Raw genomic sequence first — 14,437 nt, 5'->3', positions numbered from 1 at the left:
GGTTTGAATGCCATAATTCGTGCCAAAGGTGACCAATTTTGAACAAATCTAAACTTATTTTAAAATTAAATGCTATTTCTGACATTGTTTGCATTCATGCAGTAAAATTAAAAAAAAAAAAAACAAGTAAAAAAGAAGTAAGTTCGGCCGGGCCGAACTTTGAACACCCTTCACCATTTGGAACGAATTAGAAAATTTTCAATAAAATAAAATTCATTGAAAATTCTGTTAAAACCTTTAAAATACCGAATATCGGAAGGTACCGTTATATGGGGGCTATACGATATCGTCGACCTATATATATAATTCCCTTCCGAGGTATAAAGTGCTCACAAAGAACTCCTTCTGTAGAATTTCAGGCAATTCCGTTGAAAAATGTGGCTAAAATCATCAAAATACCGAATATCGGGGGTACCGTTATATGGGGGCTATACGATATCGTGAACCTATATGGACTATTCTCTTTCAGGGTGTAAAGTGCTCACAAAGAACTTTTTGTGTAGAATTTCAGACAATTCCGTTGAAAAATGTGGCTAAAATCATCAAAATACCCAATATCGGGGGATACCGTTAAATGGGGGATATACGATATCGTGGACCTTTATAGACAATTATCTGTCAAGGGGTAAAGTGCTCACAAAGAACTCCTTCTGTAGAATTTCAGGCAATTCCGTTGAAAAATGTGGCTAAAATCATCAAAATACCGAATATCGGGGGTACCGTTCTATGGGGGATATACGATATCGGGGGTCTATATAGACTATTCTCTTTCTGGGTATAAAGTTCTCAAACAAAACTCCTTGTGTGGATTTTCGACAATTCCGTTAAAAATGTGGCTAAAATCATCAAAATACCGAATATCGGGGGTACCGTTATATGGGGGCTATACGATATCGTGGACCGATATAGCCCATCTTCGAACTTGACCTGCCTGCAGACAAAAGACAGATCTGTGCAAAATTTTAGCTTCCTATCTTAATTCATTTTGGCTGTATCGTGATTACAGCAGACGGACGGACATTTTTTTTTGGAAAATTTTGACCTTTTGTGCACCGATATTGCCCAATTCCAAACTCGATCTATGTTTAATAATAATAATAATAATACAATGTACCAAATTTGGACCAAATCGTATACTCTCTTGGACAGTTATCGTGCTCACCAGCCAGTAGACAGAGAGGCGGGCGAACATCGCTAAATCGACTCCAAATGTCCTGAAACGAATTTGATCAAAGAGAATTTGATCAAAGATTTCGATGAGGCACGTTTTAACCATATCAAATGATACATACCCTCTCTAGCCATATGGCAGAGGGTACAAACAATTTCCCATCTCTGATTTGTGAAAATATGTACAGTACGATACACGAGGTAACTTTCTTAATTCTACCATGGATATAACAAATACAGTTCATACGATGCCTAACTTTCCAAATTGTAGGAGAATAAACACGGTTTGTCATTACAGTGTGTGTCATTTGGTCGTAGTGTTGTTTTTAATAGTCCAAGTCAAAATTGCATAATGCGCTCCTTCGCTTTCTTTGATTAAGAAAAATATTCAATTAAATCAGTTAATAAAAAAGGTATAAGAATAAGTGAATAACTTTTTTACGCGCAGATATATTTTGCTATCTCAGAGAGTAATTAGCTCTTCAGCCTTGAATTCGAATCCTTTTTAAATGAGATTCCATTGAATTCCCCTGCAGGTATTTTGCAAACGGTAGTTAAATGGCTATCGCTTTCCATAGCCTCATATCCCAGTGCGCATAATTAATGGCCAATAATGGAGAATGAATTTTAATTATTTCAAGGATTAAAAGGAAATCCTTGAAATGCAACAGGATGCATATTTACTACCACATTGAAATGTCTTCATTTAAAAATGTCGGCAACAGTTTGCTCCACTTAATCTGAGTAATTTTTGTGATGGATATTACATTGCTGCTTGAGGAGAATATCCTGGCGTGTGCGTGTGTGTGTACGTATGTGGATAAATGTGTGTAAAACTAATATACTCAGACACGTAACTGTTTACTCCGAGTAAATGTATTCAGAGAGTGCGTTTGATCCTTTGCCATCAAAATTTTCGCAATCTCTTAAAGTACATTTTCAAATTGGAAAATTGAAAAGTTTAATAATAATTTGTAATATGTACAGAAGCAGAAGAATTGAAAATTCCATTTTATGTGTGTAGATAATTGCAAATGCCCAAGTTCATCAATGGAGAGAGAAAAGAGAGAAAACTTAATTTTGAGTAAACAAATAACCTTTTTCTCATGACGTTACTCAAGCTAGTCGAAGAATTTAAGGTATAGCTCGGCTCCAGCAGCACTATTCTGGTATTATACCCTTAGCTACATGGCTAGAGGGGGTATAAATCATTTGATACGGCCAATACGTGCCACGGTTTTAGACCCTAGATATCTTTGGATCAAATCCGTTTCAGAACATTTGGAGTCGATAAATGTGTTGTAAAATTCCGATTGCTTCAAATTACACACATCACAATATTTTTATTAACCCAAGTTCTGGTGATGGATATATATCGGTCCACTCCTTCTGGAACCTCCCCACAAAGAGTCAACATTTTGAATATCCATGTAGCTCATAAAACGCGAAATAAACATTCGATTCAATTCAGACTTGGCATATCTCAATATTTCTATCAACACAAGATCTGTTATAAAGATGGTAGAGATCGAATCAATTTATTAACCCAAGTTCTGGTGATGGAATATATCGGTCCACTCCCTCTGGAACCTCCCCACAAAGGGTCAACATTTTGAATATCCACGCAGCTCATAAAACACGAAATAAACATTCGATTCAATTCAGACTTGGCATATCTCAATATTTCTATCAACACAAGATCTGTTATAAAGATGGTAGAGATCGAATCGTTGCCTCTTGTTCCTCCCCCACAAAGGGTCAACATTTTGAATAACCAAAACGATTATAAAATCCGATATAAGCCGAAATCCGGTTCACTTCATACTGCACACATCTCATTATTTCTACTTACAACAGATCTGCTGTGAAGATGTGATATATCGGTCCACTCTATCTGGTACCTCCCCACAAACGGTCAGAATTTTAAATATCCAGGAAGCTCATAAATCGCCAAATTAACATTCCATTCTGACTTAGCACATCTCAATACTTCCAATAACACAAGATCTTCTACAAAGATGGTAGAGATCGGACCATTTCTTCTGGTACCTCCCCCACATAGGGTTAAAGATTTTGAAAAACCAAACGCTCAAAGAAAACTAAATAAGCAACCCTCCAACTCTCTTCGAATTTCACACACACAAACATTTTTGCCAACACAAGATCTGTTGTGAAGATGATATTTATCTGCGAACTCCTTCTGGTATCTCGGCCACAAAGGGGCACAATTTCCAATGCTTTTATCTGTCATAAATTGCGAAAGAAGTCAGCGACTTGTCTATCTAAACATTTCTCTCAAACAGAAACGTTAGATGTTCGAGTTTCTTGTAAGTCTGCCCATGCCAATATTAAATGAAGTATGAAAATGGAATACTTCGGTCGAATATATCTGGTACCTCACCCGCATTGTAACATTTTTCATATCTCATATAAGGTGAAGGAAGTAACCAATATTTATATCATATTTATTTAGGTCCGATACGAAATGTACAATATTGGCCCATTCCTTTGGAACCTACTCCATGGAGGGTCAACAATTTGAATAATCGTAACGGAATTAAAAATATATTTAAATAATCGAACATTGGCTGAGGGTATACATCTGCCGGCAAAACAGACCGATACTTTTTAATTGTTTTTTTTTTAACGCCAATCGATATTGCTATTCTGTAGGAAGGAGTCAATTTTGACCCGTAATTTATACTTGTGTAGTCTACGCTCCTTTGTTCTTTTACGAAGAAGGTAGCTGTATTTTCACCAACTCCGACCAGATGCATGGTGTGCAACATTGCCCGTATAATGCCATCTTGACCAGGAGATTTGAAGGTTATCCTTCCAAAAAGTTATCCTTCCATCTTCTGCTGTGTAAGTGTGGAAGAGTGTTAGGGTGGAAATACATAAAGCGCATATTTGGCTGGCCTAAGTTGTCGGCTGGCTTCTTCGTAGAAGAACATAGGAGTTCTAGGTTGACTTAGTTCGATTTTGGCCCTAGGCTCCTTTGTTCATTTCCGAAGAAGCCAGCCAGATAAGCGCTTTATGTATTCCCACCTTTAGTGATTGTTCACTACCACCTGCATCCCTACAACCAGAAAAGTTGGATCCTGATAGGCAACTGAACAGCTTCCTCTAATGATGCCGAGGTGTAAGTCCACAAGAATCTTTGCTACTGGCTGGAAACCTTACCTGACCCGGTCCATTCTCCAGGCTTCGGGAACTCCTGCTGCTTCCAGTTTTTTCAAAATAACCACTCAGATTTCATTCAAGGCCAGCGCTTTGGATGACATCTGCAACATTACCCATGAAACTGTGCTGATACCTCTTCGGCGGGAAAGATCTAATACTCTTCTCGTAGCTCGAGGGGTTGTTAAAATAATCGAGGATGGTTAAATTAATCAACGCATCTCTTCACATAATCAACGCACCTGTTCTCTCATCTTTCTCCTAGGACTTGAGACCGGTTTAACCGTTACCCACAGCCTACTCATAACGGTTATAATGTTACAACACTTTAGAAGTTCTCAAAACGATACGGAAAATATAATTTTACTATAATTAAACGATAAACTTAAAATATAGCAAGCATCGTTTCGTTTCGATGGAGGTAAAGAAAAATGTTCGGAGTTGCTTTCAAATTGGATTTTATAAACAAGTACAAAAGCTGTAAGTTCAGCTGGGCCGAACTTTGAATACCCTCCATCATTTGGAACGAATTCGGCAATATTCACAAAAATAAAATCCGTTAAAAATTCTGTTAAAATCTAAAAAAAACCGAATGTAGGTCTCATACAGGGTGAGATAAAAAAAACTGCAACAAAGTCAAATTGTAACGACAGGTTTCCCCTTAGGCTGGAGTAAGCTCGCCGGGGCCAAGGTTCGTAACAGAAAATTTGTTTGTGTGCGAGAGAGAAAGAGAAAGACGAGTGTTTTACGTTCTATAATGTTTATTCCGTACGCAATAGAGGTATATACAAAGTAAACTGAGATATTGCTTAATACTACTAGGATGACGTCTGTCCGAGATTAGGTGGGTAACTTTTGCCGTCCTTCGAAATGGAGACCTAGATAAGTACTCCTGGTGGGGAATGGACTGGGATGTTGGGAGTTGGAGACCTGGGTAAGTACTCTCACACAGGATACTCTCACTGGGATTCGGATTTTCCAGTTACGTAGGTCTATTGGGGAAATAAGCTAGGCAATACACACGAATTCTACTGCGAGAGACCTTGATAAGTACTCAGGCTAGGATACATAAGGATTCTACGGCAAGCGACCTTAATAAGTACTCAAGCAAGGATACGTAAGGATTCTACGGCAAGAGACCTTAATAAGTACTCAAGCAAGGATACGTAAGGGTTCTACCGCAAGAGACCTTAATAAGTACTCAAGCAAGGATACGTAAGGATTCTACGGCAAGAGACCTTAATAAGTACTCAAGCAAGGATACGTAAGGGTTCTACGGCAAGAGACCTTAATAAGTACTCAAGCAAGGATACGTAAGGATTCTACGGCAAGAGACCTTAATAAGTACTCAAGCAAGGATACGTAGGGATTCTACAGCAAGAGACCTTAATAAGTACTCAAGCAAGGATACGTAAGGATTCTACGGCAAGAGACCTTAATAAGTACTCAAGCAAGGATACGTAAGGATTCTACAGCAAGAGACCTTAATAAGTACTCAAGCAAGGATACGTAAGGGTTCTACTGCAAGAGACCTTAATAAGTACTCAAGCAAGGATACGTAAGGATTCTACGGCAAGAGACCTTAATAAGTACTCAAGCAAGGATACGTAAGGATTCTACGGCAAGAGACCTTAATAAGTACTCAAGCAAGGATACGAAAGGATTCTACGGCAAGAGACCTTAGTAAGTACTCAAGCAAGGATACGTAAGGATTCTACTGCGAGAGACCTTAATAAGTACTCAAGCAAGGATACGACAGGATTCTACGGCAAGAGACCTTAATAAGTACTCAAGCAGGGATACGTAGGGATTCTACAGCAAGAGACCTTAGTAAGTACTCAAGCAAGGATACGTAAGGATTCTACTGCGAGAGACCTTAATAAGTACTCAAGCAAGGATACGACAGGATTCTACGGCAAGAGACCTTAATAAGTACTCAAGCAGGGATACGTAGGGATTCTACAGCAAGAGACCTTAATAAGTACTCAAGCAAGGATACGTAAGGATTCTACGGCAAGAGACCTTAGTAAGTACTCAAGCAAGGATACGTAAGGATTCTACTGCGAGAGACCTTAATAAGTACTCAAGCAAGGATACGACAGGATTCTACGGCAAGAGACCTTAGTAAGTACTCAAGCAAGGATACGTAAGGATTCTACTGCGAGAGACCTTAAGAAGTACTCAGGCAAGGATACGAAAGGATTCTACTTAGGCAAGGATTATACTGCAAGAGACCTGGATAAGTACTCAAGCAAGGACACGGAAGGGAATAGGGACCTGGATAAGTACCCTAGGACGGCTATTAGAATTATTCATACAATGTATCACTCACCTGGGATGGATGTGTCTTCTGTCGTTGTCCGGCACTGACTCCCTCTTCTCACTCGTTGATCTCCCTTTTATAGCAAGCCCCAACCACGTGTTCTAGCGTGAGATAACGGGACCTTGTTTTGATCAACTTGTCACAACAACATTGGCTGTGATCATCACAACCAATGGCTGTGATGTGTGAGAATAACGGTAACCCCTTGTATTTTGTTGTTTTCTTTTAACCGAGACAAATGAGAAAGTTGAGTTTTAGAATATTTATTTATTATTAAAGAACAAATAACACTGCAAGGTGTGAGCAAAATTGAGTGCCACGATTTTTGGTCGTCACACTTCCCCCTTCCCTGGGGTGGGGTCCTCTTGACCGCGAGGAATGACCGTCACATTGCCCTTCCGGCCAACCAATATCCGCAACCTCTTTCCGCGAACTTCCACGACTCTCTTATATTGGTTGCCTGGTCTATGTAGCGCTAAGGCTGCTTCCAAGTGCGGCTGAAGTTCTCTGTCCGTATCCGGAGATAGCGCTCTTGCGCAGACGAACTCCACCCTCTTCTCTGCTGCCTTTGGTATGACCACCACACTCTTCAACCTCGGTTTGTCTCCCGTGCCTTCCACTGCTTCCGGAACAGCCAACGGTCTCGGGTATTCGGGTTTTGGGAGCCCTTCCAATATTTGCTGGAGGTAGGCAACATCACTCCCTGGACTACCGACGATTGTGCTTCCAAGCGAGGGGCCGCTAGGTGAGTTAGCCTGCATGCCGCGGCCGGGGGTTATAGGGAGCCCATTTGCTTTAGCAGGAACCGGGCTCGCCAGCAACCAACTCCAATCGTCATGGGGTGTTGTTCCCCGCCGAATTCCTTGTTCAGACTGTGGCGAAACCACCGGGGACGGGGTGCTTGGTCTTGAGCTCCTCTCTCTCACTGGCCTTGGCGGGGTATTCAGATCGTCATCCGAGGAAATATACACCACCTCCGGTGCAGCGAGCTCGGCGGTGATCCCTCGGCTGCGTAAAATCTCGAGGGCTCGGGAGACTTCGTTTGGCCTCGGGTAGGGCTGTGCCTTTAATTCTCTCATTAACTGGAGAATGACCTGGGGTGTTAAGCGGTTCAAGCGGACCTCGCAAACTTTGGTGATTGGCCAATCACCACCCTGCTTCCGTGCTGCCTTGGTTTTCATGGTTTAATCTGTAGATGACAAAGAAAAATGGGAAAACGTTAATTTATCACGAACGGTTTGAGTTCACTAAGATGGGCAACACGGGTCGAACGTTTGTCGGGTCCTCGTATTCTAACTATTACTGGCGACACGAATTCTATCACTTCGAATGGCCCATCGTATTTTGGTGCCAGCTTGGCAGCAAACTGATCAATTGCCTTGGACTGTGGGTGCTGCTTTACTAGTACCTTCTCCCCAACTACCGGTTTCCAGGGCCGCCGACGAAGATTATAGTGCCGACGCTGTTCCTCAGCCGCCAGACTGAGTTGGTTCCGGACTATTAAAAAAACTTCTTGTAAGTCGTTCGCTCTCTCCTCAGGTGTTTTGGGGGTGTGTCCTGTACCAGGGACAGCTTCGTCGTAGAGTGCTTTTGGCAATCTAGGTTCACGGCCTTGTACTAAATACGCAGGACTATATCCGGTCGACTCAGAAGTCGCCGTATTTATCGCCAGGGATATTTCCGGTAAGAAGTCGTCCCACCGATTGTGCTTATTCTGGCATACCTGAGCAATCATTGTTTTCACCGTTCTGTTGGCTCTTTCGGTCGGATTTTCTTGTGGGCAATACGGTGCGGTTAGCTGGTGGTGCACTCCGATTTCATCCAAGTATTTCCTAACAACTCTGCTTGTAAATTGACTGCCGTTGTCCGATATAAGGATTTTTGGGGTTCCAAAGCGAGCAAGGATTCTTTCACGGAACGCCTTCACTACCCCTTCCGCAGTCGCTTTTCTCTGTGGTATCAGTTCCACCCATTTGGAGAAACGATCGAAGAAAACCAGGAGCATCGTGTTCCCATGTCTAGTTCGTGGTAAGGGACCTACGTAGTCCGTACAAACAGTGGCCCATGGCTCCTCGGGAACCGACACCAGCATTTCTCCTGCCGGCGCGACCTGATACGGTTTATAGCGTTGACAGGATTCACAACTCCGAACAAATCTGGTGATGTCCCTTGTCATTCCCGGCCAGTAATATCTGCTGCATATGCGGTTGATTGTCTTGCGAATTCCCATATGGCCTGCGGACGTTTGGCTATGATTTTCCTGTAGTACTCGTTGTCTCTGGGGTTCGGGCACACAAAGTTTCCAAGGGGCGCAATCTTCGTCGTGTGAGTTCCCTGCAATATGCCTGAAGAGTTGCTGATTCACCAGCGCATAATCTGCAAATTTCTCCGGGTTTGTTCTCATACCTTCTATCTTCTTCGTTATCCACGGGCATCCGCTGTACTCTATTTTTGCTCTTTGGAGGTATTCCACAGGTTGACGTGACAGTGCATCTGCTACGACGTTACAGCGGCCCTTCCTGTATTGAATCGAAAAAGTGTATTGTTGCAGCTCGAGGGCCCAGCGTGCCAACCTGCCTGTAGGGTTATCGATGGAGTTGAGCCACTTCAAAGATAGATGGTCGGTTATAACATTAAAGTGATAACCTTCTAAATAGGGGCGCATCTTCCGAATACCCCAAACTATGGCTAGACATTCCTTCTCAGTTGCGGAGTAATTTCTTTCTGCTCCAATTAGGACCCTACTAGCATACGCAATGACTCTCTCCGTGCCTTCGAGGACTTGCGTTAATACGGCTCCTAGCCCGTAGTCACTAGCATCTGTTTGTAGTGAAAAAGATTTTGCAAAATCCGGGCAAGCTAGTACCGGTGCTTCTGTCAGACGAAGCTTCAGTATTTCAAAAACTGTTTGCTGGTTCTCGGTCCAACGCCAATGCTTTCCTTTTTTCAACATGGAGGTGAGAGGGTATGCTAAGGTTGCAAAATCAGGAACAAATCTGCGGTACCACGACACTACTCCTAAAAACCGGCGGAGTTCTTTTAGGCAGTTGGGGGTTGGCAGTTCACGAATGGCCGCAACCTTATCTGGGTCCGTGTGGATGCCTTGGGCGCTAACGACGTGGCCGAGGTATTTGGTCTCTTTCTTGAAAAAGTCGCATTTTTCTGGGTTTATGCGCAGATTCACCCTTCGTAGTCTTCGGAACACCTCTCTTAAATTTTCCAAATGTTCTTCTAATGTTTTACCTATGACAATGATGTCATCTAAATAGGCAAATGCGTGTGGTTCCATGTCAGCGCCTATTACGGTGTCGAGGGCACGTTGGAATGTAGCGGGGGCGGAATGCAGTCCAAAAGGCATCACCCGCCATTGGTATAACCCTCTCCCGGGTACAGTGAATGCCGTGTACTTTCTGCTAGTCTCTTCCAATGGTATCTGCCAATATCCATCCTTTAAGTCGAGGCTACTGACAAAATTCGCCTCCCTGAGTCGGTCGAGAATGGACGAGATCCGCGGTAAGGGGTACGCATCGGGATCGGACTTACTGTTTAAATGGCGAAAATCCATACAAAGTCTCCAAGTACCGTTCTTCTTTCGAGCCAATGTAATTGGTGAGTTGTACGGACTACGTGAAGGTTCTATAAATCCCTTACTAAGGAGTTCATTTACCTTTTCCTGGACGATGGCCTGCATTGCTGGGTTCCTTGCTGCATACCGCAGCTTGAATGGCCTATCGTCGTTCATGACAATTCGGTGAGAAGCGACCGTAGAGAATCCGTGCAACTCCTGAAATTTGCTTAGTTCTTCGTTGAGGAAAGCGTTTATCCTTTCTTGATCAGTGGGGCTTAGCACACTTACCGTGGGTGACAAGGTAGGTTCTTGCAATCCCGGGTTTATCGTGTTTGTGCCGTCGTCTTTCTCGGATTCCGGTGGTTGGTGTGTGGTTACTGTCAGGTGTAGATGCTTTTCGATTGTTCTCTCTGTTTCTTCGATACACGGTATGACACAGCTTAACCCAGCACAAAGTATTTTAGTCCTGCTCCGTTGGAGAAAATCCATCCCCAAGATTATATCTTCGCTGGCGTGGGGCATAATCAGGAATTCCATTTTCATTCTGCATTGTCCAAAGATTAGATCGGTAACCACCGAATGCTGAACTCTCCGTTGTGACCCGTCTGCCAACCCGATCGTTATATCCTGTGTTCTCTGTATGGTTTGGGGATCGATCGTCTGGGCGTACGCCTCACTTATGAAGCTCCTGGTTGCCCCTGTGTCAACGGTGGCCAGGTAACGCCGACTGTGAATTATAATTTCTGCAATTATGCGTGAGGCGGTACTGTAGAGCGATGTTCCTCCTGAGTTGGAGTGGGTGTCTGCGAGCCCACATTCTCTACCTCCATGCGGACTCGATGCTCGTTTCCCGATCGCTTTCGACAGCACTGTATCGTCCGAATGCCTCTTCGACCACACTCCCAGCAGAAGAGCTTCTGTGGATTGCGGCATCCAGCTGCGAAATGGCCCTCCTGGCCGCATCTTCGACAAGCCGTGGCTGTGTTGATCGGTACCTCACGCATACTCTCCGAGCTTCGTGACTCAATTCGGTGGTGGTGATCTCTGGCTACGGTTGGCATGGTCGGGATATCCTCTAAGTCTTCGGCCATCTCTAAGAGGCCCGCCAGATTGGTGAAGTCCCTCCGTCTGATGTACCACAAGTATTCCGGTAAGGCATTCTTAAAAATTCGTTCCATTTTCTGCTCCTCGTTGTAACTAGTGTGTCTCATTAGGTCTTGCATCGCTAGCATGTAGTTCTTGAACAGTTCACGCGGCTTCTGTTTTCGTTGCCGGATTTCGTCCTCCAAATTCTCCATAAACCTCGGAGGGAGGAAGAATTTCAAGAAATCCTTTCGAAATTCCTCCCAGGATCGCCAGGGTTTTCTGTTGTTCCGGAACCACATCAATGCCCGACCATGAAGCACTTCTGGCATTACGGTGATCAAATTGCCGTTAGGGATCTGGTACATCTCCGCCCTTTCTTCCAATCTCTCAACGAATTCCAAAGGTTTACTTTCACCGGTGAAGCTTATGCCCCACTTCCGTACTTGTTCCGCGATTGTTTGCACGTCTGGTGTTTTCTTGCCCCGGGACATTGGTACTTCTATCCGAGTTGCCTCTTCGCCATCTGTTTCTGCGCTCAGTTTCCTAGGCGTCGCCACCTTCGTGTCCCTCTCATGTATAGCTTGGATTTCTAACAGTCTTTTCATAATCTCCGGGGGGTGGTATTGGGCTATGTACATCGCGAATCGCTTTCGTTGTTCTTCAACCGTTCCATCGGTATCGCAGTTAAACTCGTCGAGGTACCTATTTAAATCGTCCTTACGAAGGCTGTACGCCCAGGACACACGTAAATCTACCGACATTTTATAGAATTCTTAATACACTCTCTAACTCTCTCTGTCCCTGCTCGGGCGCCACTGTAACGACAGGTTTCCCCTTAGGCTGGAGTAAGCTCGCCGGGGCCAAGGTTCGTAACAGAAAATTTGTTTGTGTGCGAGAGAGAAAGAGAAAGACGAGTGTTTTACGTTCTATAATGTTTATTCCGTACGCAATAGAGGTATATACAAAGTAAACTGAGATATTGCTTAATACTACTAGGATGACGTCTGTCCGAGATTAGGTGGGTAACTTTTGCCGTCCTTCGAAATGGAGACCTAGATAAGTACTTCTGGTGGGGAATGGACTGGGATGTTGGGAGTTGGAGACCTGGGTAAGTACTCTCACACAGGATACTCTCACTGGGATTCGGATTTTCCAGTTACGTAGGTCTATTGGGGAAATAAGCTAGGCAATACACACGAATTCTACTGCGAGAGACCTTGATAAGTACTCAGGCTAGGATACATAAGGATTCTACGGCAAGCGACCTTAATAAGTACTCAAGCAAGGATACGTAAGGATTCTACGGCAAGAGACCTTAATAAGTACTCAAGCAAGGATACGTAAGGGTTCTACCGCAAGAGACCTTAATAAGTACTCAAGCAAGGATACGTAAGGATTCTACGGCAAGAGACCTTAATAAGTACTCAAGCAAGGATACGTAAGGATTCTACGGCAAGAGACCTTAATAAGTACTCAAGCAAGGATACGTAAGGGTTCTACGGCAAGAGACCTTAATAAGTACTCAAGCAAGGATACGTAAGGATTCTACGGCAAGAGACCTTAATAAGTACTCAAGCAAGGATACGTAGGGATTCTACAGCAAGAGACCTTAATAAGTACTCAAGCAAGGATACGTAAGGATTCTACGGCAAGAGACCTTAATAAGTACTCAAGCAAGGATACGTAAGGATTCTACAGCAAGAGACCTTAATAAGTACTCAAGCAAGGATACGTAAGGGTTCTACTGCAAGAGACCTTAATAAGTACTCAAGCAAGGATACGTAAGGATTCTACGGCAAGAGACCTTAATAAGTACTCAAGCAAGGATACGTAAGGATTCTACGGCAAGAGACCTTAATAAGTACTCAAGCAAGGATACGAAAGGATTCTACGGCAAGAGACCTTAGTAAGTACTCAAGCAAGGATACGTAAGGATTCTACTGCGAGAGACCTTAATAAGTACTCAAGCAAGGATACGACAGGATTCTACGGCAAGAGACCTTAATAAGTACTCAAGCAGGGATACGTAGGGATTCTACAGCAAGAGACCTTAGTAAGTACTCAAGCAAGGATACGTAAGGATTCTACTGCGAGAGACCTTAATAAGTACTCAAGCAAGGATACGACAGGATTCTACGGCAAGAGACCTTAATAAGTACTCAAGCAGGGATACGTAGGGATTCTACAGCAAGAGACCTTAATAAGTACTCAAGCAAGGATACGTAAGGATTCTACGGCAAGAGACCTTAGTAAGTACTCAAGCAAGGATACGTAAGGATTCTACTGCGAGAGACCTTAATAAGTACTCAAGCAAGGATACGACAGGATTCTACGGCAAGAGACCTTAGTAAGTACTCAAGCAAGGATACGTAAGGATTCTACTGCGAGAGACCTTAAGAAGTACTCAGGCAAGGATACGAAAGGATTCTACTTAGGCAAGGATTATACTGCAAGAGACCTGGATAAGTACTCAAGCAAGGACACGGAAGGGAATAGGGACCTGGATAAGTACCCTAGGACGGCTATTAGAATTATTCATACAATGTATCACTCACCTGGGATGGATGTGTCTTCTGTCGTTGTCCGGCACTGACTCCCTCTTCTCACTCGTTGATCTCCCTTTTATAGCAAGCCCCAACCACGTGTTCTAGCGTGAGATAACGGGAACTTGTTTTGATCAACTTGTCACAACAACATTGGCTGTGATCATCACAACCAATGGCTGTGATGTGTGAGAATAACGGTAACCCCTTGTATTTTGTTGTTTTCTTTTAACCGAGACAAATGAGAAAGTTGAGTTTTAGAATATTTATTTATTATTAAAGAACAAATAACACTGCAAGGTGTGAGCAAAATTGAGTGCCACGATTTTTGGTCGTCACAAAATGTCATAATTTTTTTTTTTTTTTTTTAATTTCATTGAATGAAACCAAAAAATGTCGGAAATGTCATCAAATTTTAGAATAAGTTTAGATGTGTCCGAATTGGTCACCTTTGGCACGAATTATGACCTTCAAACGGACAATGGAACCGTCACACGCTGCCCGTATGTTGCTCTGCGGTATTTTGGCCCATTCCCGGCGAAGCGCTTGCTTTAGGTGATCGACACT

General features: G+C 43.2%; 1 protein-coding gene across 1 annotated transcript; it reads right to left on the bottom strand.

The window, feature by feature from the left end:
* Positions 1 to 6,920: 6,920 nt before the first annotated feature.
* On the bottom strand, positions 6,921 to 14,208 carry LOC131802659 (uncharacterized). The gene is made up of 2 exons (XM_059123048.1): positions 13,883 to 14,208; positions 6,921 to 7,862 (listed from the first exon to the last, which is right to left on the bottom strand). The coding sequence occupies exon 2, from the start codon at positions 7,852 to 7,854 to the stop codon at positions 7,006 to 7,008; it is 849 nt and encodes a 282-aa protein (XP_058979031.1). The 5' UTR covers positions 7,855 to 7,862; positions 13,883 to 14,208; the 3' UTR covers positions 6,921 to 7,005.
* Positions 14,209 to 14,437: the final 229 nt, after the last annotated feature.

This window comes from Musca domestica, unplaced genomic scaffold, assembly GCF_030504385.1.
Source record: "Musca domestica strain aabys unplaced genomic scaffold, Musca_domestica.polishedcontigs.V.1.1 22, whole genome shotgun sequence".
Classification (NCBI taxonomy): Eukaryota; Metazoa; Arthropoda; class Insecta; order Diptera; family Muscidae; genus Musca; species Musca domestica.
This window is presented reverse-complemented; position numbering and strand designations above follow the sequence as displayed.

Excerpts from the sequence above, each read along its gene's own strand:
- LOC131802659 (XM_059123048.1), bottom strand. The coding sequence starts at position 7,854 with ATGAAAACCAAGGCAGCACGGAAGCAGGGTGGTGATTGGCCAATCACC.